The sequence below is a fragment of the Ahaetulla prasina genome, chromosome 4 (assembly GCF_028640845.1).
Source record: "Ahaetulla prasina isolate Xishuangbanna chromosome 4, ASM2864084v1, whole genome shotgun sequence".
In the NCBI taxonomy this organism is placed as follows: domain Eukaryota; kingdom Metazoa; phylum Chordata; class Lepidosauria; order Squamata; family Colubridae; genus Ahaetulla; species Ahaetulla prasina.
Window position 1 is genome coordinate 3,203,983 of NC_080542.1, and position 11,018 is coordinate 3,215,000.

Here is an 11,018-nt window from a genome sequence, read left to right on the forward strand (position 1 = left end):
ATAAACAACAGCCTACTCAAAAGACCATCAAGAATATTCCGTAAATAGAAAGCAAACCCTACTCTCTTCTAGCTCTGATAGAATAGAATAGAATTCTTTATTGGCCAAGCGTGCTTGGACACACAAGGAATTTATCTTGGTGCATATGCTCTCAGCGTACATAAAAGAAAAGATACGTTCATCAAAGTACAACATTTACAACACAACTGATGGTCAATATATCAATATAAATCATAAGGATTGCCAGCAACAAAGTTATAGTCATACAGTCATAAGTGGAAAGAGATTGGTGATGGGAACGATGAGAAGATTAGTAGTAGTGCAGATTTAGTAAATAGTTTGACAGTGTTGAGGGAATTATTTGTTTAGCAGAGTGATGGCCTTCGGGAAAAAACTGTTCTTGTGTCCAGTTGTTCTGTTGTGCAGTGCTCTATAGCGTCGTTTTGAGGGTAGGAGTTGAAACAGTTTATGTCCAGGATGCGAGGGATCTGCAAATATTTTCTTCTTCTTGATTCGTGCAGTATACAGGTCCTCAATGGAAGGCAGGTTGGTAGCAATTATTTTTTCTGCAGTTCTAATTATCCTCTGAAGTCTGTGTTTTTCTTGTTGGGTTGCAGAACCGAACCAGACAGTTATAGAGGTGCAAATGACAGACTCAATAATTCCTCTGTAGAACTGAATCAGCAGCTCCTTGGGCAGGTTGAGCTTTCTGAGTTGGCGTGGAAAGAACATTCTCTGTGGTGCTTTTTTGATGATGTTTTTGATGTTAGCTGTCCCTTTTAGATCTTGCGATATGGTAGAATCTAGAAATTTGAAGGTTTCTACTGTTGATACTGTGTTGTCAAGTATTGTGAGAGGTGGAAGTATCTCCTAAAGTCTACCACCATTTCTACGTTTTTTAGTGTGTTCGGTTCCAGATTGTTCTGGTCGCACCACAAGGCTAGTCGTTCGACCTCCCGTCTGTATGCGGATTCATCATTGTCTCGAATGAGACCGATCACTTCATAGATGAAGTTCTCTTGGATCATGAAATGTCTGCACCACGGACCCCACAATTTCAAAGTGCACCAAGGACCCCACAGTCGTCGTCCTCCTCCTCCTCCTCCACTCTGGAAATCCCATTCCCTCCTCCTACTATTGATAATGTTGCCTAGTTGGGTCATGAAATGTCTACAAGACAAAGATCAATTTCAAAGTACACCTAGAACTCCATAGTCTTCCCCCTCCACTTCCTCTTCCGCTTCCTCCTCCTCCTCTCTGCAAATCCCACTTCCTCCTACTATTGATAGTGTTACCTAGTTGGGTCATGAAATGCCTGCAAGAAAATAAGCAAGTTCAGAGACCAACAAGGACCCCACAGTCTTTTTCCTCCTCCTCCTCCTCCTCCTCCTCCTCCTCCTCCTCCTCCTCCTCCTCCTCCTCCCCTCCTCCTCCTCCTCCTCCTCCTCCTCCTCTAGTAACCCCTAGTAAGACCACACCTAGAGTACCGCATCCAGTTTTGGTCCCCACACTATAAAAAAGATGTTGAGAATCTAGAAAGAGTGCAGAGAAGAGCAACCAGGATGATGAGGGGACTGGAGGCTAAAACATATGATGAATGGTTGCAGGAACTGGGCATGGCTAGTCTAGTGAAAAGAAGGACCAGGGGAGACAGGATAGCAGTCTTCCAATATTTGAGGGGCTGCCACAGAGAATGAGGGTGTCAAGCTGTTTTCCAAAGCACCCAAAGGCCAGACAAGGAATAATGGATGGGAACTGACCAAGGAGAGATTCAACCTGGAACTAAGGAGGAACTTTCTGACAGTGGGAACGATCAACCCCATGGAACAGAAGTTGCCTTCGGAAGTTGTGGTGATAAAGGACCCCCAACATATATGCAACCCTAAAATACCAATAAGTTCTGTGTGTACCTTTTACTGCTCATATGATTCTGTAAGGATGTTGTAAAGCTAATGGAAAAATTACTTCTATGTGAAAGCAGAAGTTATCGTGCTTGGCAGAGGCGTGTGTTGCAAACTTAGGGGAATATTTCTACATATTGTAACTGTTTACTTCTTAACTTTTTAACCCTGAAATGTTCTGAACAAGAATAGGGTACTGGAGGTGACTAATGACACGTGTCAGAGGATGTCTCGTGTCGTGAAAGGTGACTTAAGGTGTAAGATAACTGCCATACATAGACATGTTAACTGTAAACCAATTATGTACCATTTCGTATTTTCCTGCTTTCTACTTTCTGTATCTGAAGCTATAAAAGTATAAGCTTGGGTGGTGCCAGGTGTTCAGACTTTCTTTTTCCACGCAAGTGGAGGTCTGTGCCTATTTGCGCAAATAATTAAATAAATACTTCCTGTTTCTCTAATCCTTTGTGGTATTTTCTCCTCCACCGGAAAAGGTGGGCGTCGTCCCATATCAGTGGGAACTTCATCCCTGGAAGCTTTCAAGAAGAGATTGGACTGCCGTTTGTCAGAAATGGCGTAGGGTCTCCTGCTTGAGCGGGGGGTTGGACTAGATGACCTATAAGGTCCCTTCCAATTCTGTTAATCTGCTGTAACCTTGAGCTGATCCCTCTCTGGCATATTTGAATCAGTTTTTTAAGGGTTGTTTTAATTATTGAGTATGTTTGTTTGTATTTTGTTTGTTTGTTCGTTTGTATTGTTTGCATATCTATTCTTCCGAGCAGGACTGGCTTAATAGGGTTTTTAAACATGGATTTTATTGGGGTTTATTTTATTATGTTTTGTATTGTATTTTAAATTTAGGCTTTATTGAATAAGTTTTTTAAATAGTGTTTTTTATTGTAATATATTGTATTATTTTATCTGCCTGTTCACCGCCCTGAGTCCTTCGGGAGAAGGGCGGTATAAAAATTTTATTATTATTATTATTATTATTATTATTATTATTATTATTATTATTATTATTATTATTATTATTATTATTATTATTATTATTTTATTTGCCTGTTCACCGCCCTGTCCTTCGGGAGAAGGGCGGTATACAAATTAAAACATTATTATTATTATTATTATTATTATTATTATTATTATTATTATTATTATTATTATTATTATTATTATTATTATTATTATTATTATTATTCCTCTGTAGGGAAAAGGCACAGAAGACACTTACTGGCTCATCGGTCGCGACGGCTTTACCAAACCGATTCCGACTCCCCCAGACCTGAAGCCAGGGTAAGAGGGCAGCTCCTTTGGCGAAGGATGTTGTTTCGCTAAGACAAAAACTCACCTGGTTTCTTGAAATGTTCTCTAGAACAGGAGTCTCCAACCTTGGAAACGTTAAGCCTGGAGGACTTCAACTCCCAGAATTCCGCAGCCAGCTCTTTTGTTCCCTTCATTTTGCTGAAGCCAAGATATATGACACTTTACTGCATACCCACCATCTATTAAGAAAGTTACCCTACGTGGCTAGCTGGGGAATTCGGGGAGTTGAAGTCCGCCGGGTTTAAAGTTGCCAAGGTTGGAGATGTTGTGCCTTGCCCGCTTTCCCCGCAGCCGGGGCCTTCTTATCTGCTTCCGAACGCTGAGGAATGTCCTAGCATGCCTCCCGGCCCCAGCCCTGGCTCCATGCCCAGACAGGCTGAGGAAGAAGAAGCACCTCCAGCCCCCAGCCCTGGCTCCATGCCCAGGCAAACGGAGCAACTAGAACCCTCCCCCTCCCCCACAGCATGTGAGCCTGAGGAAGGTCAATTACCAACAGCTGCAGACTGGAGTGACCCTCGCTTCAGGAGATTAGATAAGCGGCGGCAACAGAAGGAAGGGAGGGGCAGGCCGGGATAAGTGCTGAGTCATGGAGCCACACCCCATGGCCTATATAAAGGATCTGCTTTCTGGCATTCTCTGAGTCAGGCAAAGTCTACCTTATCTTGCTGAAATCACTTTCTGGTCTCCTGCCTGCCTTGAGAACTTTGCTAGGACTTTGGCAGAGCTGCAGAGGCACGCCTGATTCGGATTTCCCTGACCCGGCCGTCAGCGGAGGAGTGGGACACGACAGGAGAGCTCTGTTCTAGAAGGTTTCAACCGCCAAGCCCTTCCCCATCCTGGTCCTGCATCTTTCTGGCCCGGGCCTTCCTGAGTTTGCTCTCTTTCCTTCAGGGCGAGCAGCCACGGGATCAGTATGGATGAAATTCCTGCGGATCGGAAGGAGAAGTTACAGAAAGCTCGTCCGGGACAAAAAATATAACCTGGGAAGAAGACTGTTGCACGAAGCCGGTTGGGATGGAGGTGAGATCATGATGGGATCAAAGGTGAATCGTGGCTGCGTTCGTTAGTCCTGGCTTCGAACGGAAGTGAAGTGCCATGAAATGAAGTCTCTATATTGTTACTTGCATTTTTGACGTGCTTTCGAACTGCTAGGTTGGCAGAAGCTGGGACAAGTCACAGGAGCTCACCCCGTTACGCGGCACTAGGGATTTCGAACCGCTGAACTGCCGACCTTTCGATCGATAAGCTCAGCGTATTACCCACTAAGCCACCGAGTCCCTTATATTATACTATTATACTATATTATACTCAGAGGTCATATTCAGCCGGTTCGGACCGGTTTGTGCGAACTGGTAGCAGAAATCGCGGGTGGCTCTGCCCACCCGCCCACCTGCACCACCTCTATGCTGTCCTACTTAGGCACGTTTTTGAGGCCAGGCACATTTAGGGAGGTGGCACGCGCTCTCACATTTTCAGTGACGGGCGAACCGGTGGGTAAATAATCTGAATTCCATCTCTGATTATACTATATTATACTATACTCTATACCAGTGATGGCTAGCTTTTTTGCCACAACGTGCCAGGAGAGAGGGTATGTGTGTGTGTGTGGGTCACACGCGTGTGTGCCCACACCCATAATTCTATGCGCCCCACCCCCGCACATGCACACACGACTCTTACCCCACCCCGACACACGATGGCCCGGTAGGTCCGTTTTTCTCTCTTACCTGTCTCCAGAGCCTCTCTATGAGTCTGGGAGGGTGGAAAATGGCCTTCCCCATTTCCCTGGAGGCCCTCCGGAGGCCAGAAATGGCCCGTTTACCAACTTCTGGTTGGACAGGAAGTTACCTTTTTTTGCTATCCCCAGCCTCCAGAGACTCCTATAGAGGCTCTGGGGGCTGGGGACAGCAAAAAATGACACTTCCTGTCCAACCGGAAGTTCATAAACGGGCCATTTCTGGCCTCCGGAGGGCCTGGGGAGGGGTGGGAAAGGCAGTTTTCTACCTCCCCAGAGTCCTAGATAGGCTCTGGAGCCAGGTAAGAGAGAAAAATGGGCCTTCCCCACCACCACCCAGGCCCTCTGGAGGCAGGAAACAGCCTGTTTCCCTAATTCTGGTGGGGCCAGAAGGCCCGAAAATCAGCTGGCCAGTGTGAGCATGTGCATCGGAGCTGAGCTTGCGTGCCCACTGATCTGGCTACGCGTGCCACCTGTGGCACGCATGCCATAGGTTCGCCATCACGGCTATATACTATACCATATTATACTATGCTATGCTACTATACTACCCGTTTCCCCGAAAATAAGACACTGTCCTATATTTTTTTCCGCCAAAAAAGGCATCAGGCATCTTATTTTCGGGGGGTGTCTTCCACTGACACACCTCACTTGCATGTGGCTCCTCCGGCTACTTTTTCGCTGTCAGAGGCCTTCAGGAAGTTCTTCTGCAGCTGGGCAAGGCTTTCCCGAAGGCCTCTGCAGCCGATAGCACAGCTCAAGGTGTTCGAGGCCTGCTTGCAACTGTCCACAATGGCCTGGTAGGTCCGCTTTGCTCTCACACCTGGCTCCAGAGCCTCTCTAGGAGTCTCTGGAGGCTGGGGACAGCAAAAAATGACACTTCCTGTCCAACCAGAAGTCGGCAAACGGGCAGTTTCTGGCCTCAAAGGGGGTGGAGAAGGCCGTTTTCGCCCTCCCCAGAGTCATAGAGAGGCTCTGGAGACAGGTGAGAGAGAAAAACGGGCCTTCTCCACCCCCCAGGCCCTTCGGAGGCAGGAAACAGCCTGTTTCCCTACTTCTGGTGGGCCCAGAAGGCCCGAAAATCATCCGGACGGCATGCACATGCATGCCGAAGCTGAGCTTGCGTGCATGTGCCATACGTTTGCCATCATGGTACTATACTATACTATACTATACTATTCTATACTATACTATACTATACTATACTATACTATACTATACTATACTATACTATACTATACTATACTATACTATACTATACTATTGTAATACTATGCTATGCTATGCTATACTAGTATTAGATTATTATATTATAATTACTATATTGTGCTATATTACATTACATTACATTATATATTGCATTTATTATACATTACATTATACATTGCAATATGGGCTGTCGATCTGAGCTCCGAGCTTGGCCATTTGGTTGCAAACGTTTCATCACTGTTCGAGGAGACATCGTCTGTGCATTTTGAAGTATGCTCGTCCGTCCGAACACTGGCCGTTAAATAGCATTTTATGTGACGCAGATCAGCGTGGGTCTTGTTTGTTCAGCTATTTCCGAGTCATGGTGTGGTTTCGGACCGTTTGACTGGTTGGTTGTTGTTCATGAGATATGGTCCGATTTCCTGTGAGCTGATGGGTTGTGACTTTTGTTGTTGTGTATGCTACGCAGATCGGTATGAAACATTGGGACGCTGAACATCAGAACTATATATTTTTTTAATAACTTCATTACTCTTTTTTTATAACCAGGTCAACCAACTCCCAGGAGTTTTCTGCTGGAAGGCCTTTGGGCAAATCTGCCAGAAGAGAACAAACCCACACTTGGGCAGGGAACCATCCCATAATAATCCAAAGGGATGCGTCCCTTCCCATCCGTCTCTTCTGCTACTTTCGAACTTCTAGTGTGCGACGGGACTTCGGCTGGTCTCGGACTTCTTACTTACCACGGTGATGAATGGTGAGATGCATGCTGGGATTCCGGCCAACTTGGTCCTCCTCATTTGAACTCTTTAGATCAAGGCCGAGGACGTGGTGGGACTTCGGCCAAGCCAGGAATGGCGGTTGTTCTTGACTTCCCGTTGGAGGCTTCGTCTGGCTTTTGATAAAGATGGGCATCTGGATCCCATAATATCGTTAATTATTTCCTTAGCAAAGAGACCAAGTGGAGCGAAAGGCCTAAAACAAAACAAAAAAAAAGGAAGACAATGATTTCAGAGAAATCGCAGAGAGATCATCGATCCAGCTGGAACTGGTCTTGGAGGGTTTTGTGGACACAACACAAGGCGCTAGAAAGAGACCTTCAAGGAGAGTTTGTTTATCAGTCTTCTGATTTTCTAGAAGAAACCAAATCCGTGCAGAGGTGAAGCTGGGATGGAGCACTTGGAGACTGTACAGCGAATGAGACAATATTCCTGGACACCAGTGAAAGTTGGACTTCAGCTCCGACGGCCAACCGTTAGATATCGGCGTTGCATCGAAGGAATATCTGTGACAATTTATATATATATATAAAAAGGGCTTTCTTTAATGCGTTTCCTCTGCCGAGCCAGGAGTCTGAATTTAATTTCATTACTTTATCTCCATCTCAAAAGTAGAGAGGACAATTTAGAGAAGTAGGAAAGGGCTATGGGCAACTATTCTACGATCCAAGAACGTTGGTTTTAAGCTATTTTGAGGAGAAATTGTGTTAAATCTTGCGTATTTTTTTAAAATCTACTTGAGGATGAGAGGCAAGGATGGATTTGGGGATCCGAATTTGGGAAATTTTGGGGAAACGAGTTGCCTCAAAAGTTCCTTCCGGAAAATAATTAATGTTTAAATATAGCTTCTTGAAGTAACTGGTCGCTATTAGCAGAGTTTCTTAATTTTGGTCGCTTTAATATGTGTGGACTTCAGCTCCCAGAATCCCCCAGCCAGGAGGGATTCTGGGAGTTGAAGTCCACAAAGCTTAAAGGGACTAAAATTGAGAAACGTTGCCACAAAACCTGGATGGGTGTGGCCAACTCCATGTCACTCACTCCCACCAAGTCACATGATCTCTTCCCTAGCCACGCCTACTCAGCCTGTCATTAGGGCAGAGAACCGGTCGTTAAAAAACACCGGGAACCACACAACCCTTTTCTCTCTTTCTTTCTTTCTCTCTCTCTATCTTCCCCTCTCTCCCCCTCTCTCTGTATCTCTCTCTCTCTCTCTCTCTCTCTCTCCCTCTTTCCCTCCCCCCTCTGTATCTCTCGGATTTCCAAGGCTAGGCGAGGAGTGACTGGGAGGGGAGGGGCCAGCCAGTGATGAGACAGGGAATTGCATCAGAGGTCCCAAAGAGCTGCATTGTGGCTCTGGAGCCACCGATTGCTGACACCCGTTGTATCCCAACCAAGCAGGCTTTCCAAATGCGTTGAGCCTTTTCCGACGTTTCAGCTCGACTTTGAATTTTTTAAGACTGTAATGCCGTTAATGCTGTAATGTCTGGATTTCAACTCCCAGAATTCCCCACGGGCTGTGAGAGTTTAGGGAAGACCACTCCGTAACCACAGAGGATTAAAAACAGAATTTTATCTTTAGTTACGCTGCTACAAAAGTACCTTAAATTGAATTATTCGCCGTCTCCAGATCAGGTCCAATGTTTCAAAGTTAACGGCTAAAATAATTCCACGTCTGAATTTTAAAAGTTGTAATGGGTTTCTCATAGGGCCATCTCAATGTAAGGTACAGATATATAAGGTTATATTTTCTGGATGGGAAAAAGGAGCTTAGCATATGTTTTGCTAACGGGAACCCCTATTTTTCTACTGACCGCCACCCCCTCCCAAAAATCCAGCTTCAGGATCTCGAATATTGTCACACAGATCCTGCGCGCAAAAAAAAAAAATGTTCGTTTTCATGGGTTTGGTCTGTTTGATGGATTTAAAAATATATTTTGCAAAACCGCTGGGCTGCTGTTGTGATTGCTTTCAGTTGGAGGAGATAAAATGGACCATGACAGGATTCGGAATGAGGCTGGAGGGGGAGGAAAGGTAAGTGTGCGGAGTTGTGTGTAGGTCCTAGTCGACACGTGCCGACTGGTAACGTCAAAAAGTGAGGGAGAGGAGCCGACAAGGCCTCCCTCTCCAGGTCCCTCCTTCCTGGCAACGCCTCAAGTGCTGGCGGAAGGCCAGGAAGAAGGCATGTCAGAGGCCCCACAGATAGGACAAGGAAGATCAATCCTGGATTGACCCTAGACATCGTTGGCAAGAGAGGCGTGCACAGCAGAGGAAGAGGTATGGCAGGCCCAGAGAGTGCTGAGTCATTGAGCCACACCCCACAGGGGATAAAAGCGGGTGGGGTTGCCATTTGGCCCTTGTGACGGACAAAAGCTACTAAGGGTGAACTGCATTGTGTGAGCTTCAGACAGTTTTTGGATTTAAGGCTTGGATTTTCGTGAGTAACTCTTGACCAATCTTTGCTCCGGCAACGGACTGTAAACACGCTGACTCTTGATAAGAACTTGGCAGGCACTTGAAGAATAGCTGCCAGAATTTTCCTCCGCCAAAGGAAACCAGGCCAACTTGTAAATAAATCACTGGCAGATGTTCTTCAGCACGTGTGTTTTCTTAGGTGAGGTGGGGGGAGACAGAACAGTGTTACCTAGTTGGGTCATGAAACATCTGCAAGAAAACGATCAAGCTCAAAGAACACCAAGGACCCCACAGATCTCCTCCTCCTCCTCTTCTTCCTCCTCTTCCTCTTCCTCCTCCCTTCTAGCACTTTTACCTAGGTCATGGAACATCTATAAGAAAACAACCAAGCGCAGAGAGCACCAAGGACCCCACAGTTCTCCTCCTCCTTCCTTCTTGCACTGATGATATTCCCTAGTTGGGTCATGAAACGTCTGCAAGAAAACAGCCAAGCTCAGAGAGCACCAAGGACCCCACAGTCCTCCTCCTCCTCCTCCTCTACACACACCATAGTCCAGTGGTGAAATCTAAATATTTTTTACTACCAGTTCTGTGGGTGTGGCTTGGTGGTCGTGGTGTGGCTTGGTAAGCGTGGCAGGAGAAGGATACTGCAAAATCCCCATTTCCTCCCCACTCCTCGGGGAAGGATATTGCAAAATCTCCATTCCTACCCCATTCCGGGGGAAGGATGCTGCAAAATCCCCATTCCCATCCCACTCTGGGACCAGCCAGAGGTGGTATTTGCTGGTTCTCCTAACTGTTCAAAATTTCCGCTACCGGTTTTCCAGAACCTGTCAGAACCTGCTGGGTTTCACCCCTGCCATACTCCCTTCTAGCACTGATGATGTTACCTAGTTGGGTCGTGAAACTTCTTCAAGAAAACAACCAAGGACCCCACAGTCCTCCTCCTCCTCCTCCTCCCTGCAACCCCCTTCTAATACTGATGATGTTACCTGTTTGGTAATAAAAAATATCTGCAAAACCCACACCAAATGTAGAGAACATCAAGGAGCCCTTATTTCAACCCCAAGCTACAAATATTCTCCTTTATTGGAGGCATCTTTGTTTTCAAGCGGCATCAGAGCCTTTGATAAGGACAATGAACCAATAAACCCGATCTTTAGAATAGCCACGTAATGGATATTAGAGATCTTCAAAACAGCAAGCTTAATTTAACGTCTGGTGAGTCCTACCTTCTTCAGAAATAAGGAAGTTTAGAGTCTCCAAACTTTGAAATAAGAAACAATCGGGGGAAAACAGCAGGGGGAAAAAAATGGATTTTGATTGAAGAAAGTTTTAAACGATTGGGAGACCAGGGAGATTTGGAATATGGGTAATTTATGCCATAGGATGTGGAAATCAAGTATATAATTGAATAATTATAATAATTGTTCATTGATTAATTGATAATAATGTTACTGATTGATATTAATATCAATCAATAATATTATTATTGATCATTGATTAATTGATAAGTAATAATTGTAATGCTCTCTACATGGGGCTCCCCTTGAGGTGCACCCGGAGGTTTCAGTTAGTCCAGAATGCAGCTGCGCGGGTGATAGAGGGAGCTTCGCGTAGCTCCCGTGTAACACCGCTCCTGCGCAGACTGCACTG

At 45.6% G+C, this 11,018-nt stretch overlaps 1 protein-coding gene across 1 annotated transcript in view; it reads left to right on the forward strand.

The window, feature by feature from the left end:
- GUCY2D (guanylate cyclase 2D, retinal) overlaps positions 1-7,865 on the forward strand; it is a 58,648-nt gene extending 50,783 nt beyond the window's left edge. The window contains exons 17-19 of the mRNA XM_058179835.1: positions 3,112-3,197; positions 4,119-4,247; positions 6,721-7,865. Coding sequence (XP_058035818.1) covers positions 3,112-3,197; positions 4,119-4,206 — 174 coding nt within the window. The 3' untranslated portion in view covers positions 4,207-4,247; positions 6,721-7,865. The remainder of the gene's footprint in view (positions 1-3,111; positions 3,198-4,118; positions 4,248-6,720) is intronic.
- The last annotated feature ends 3,153 nt before the right edge of the window (positions 7,866-11,018 follow it).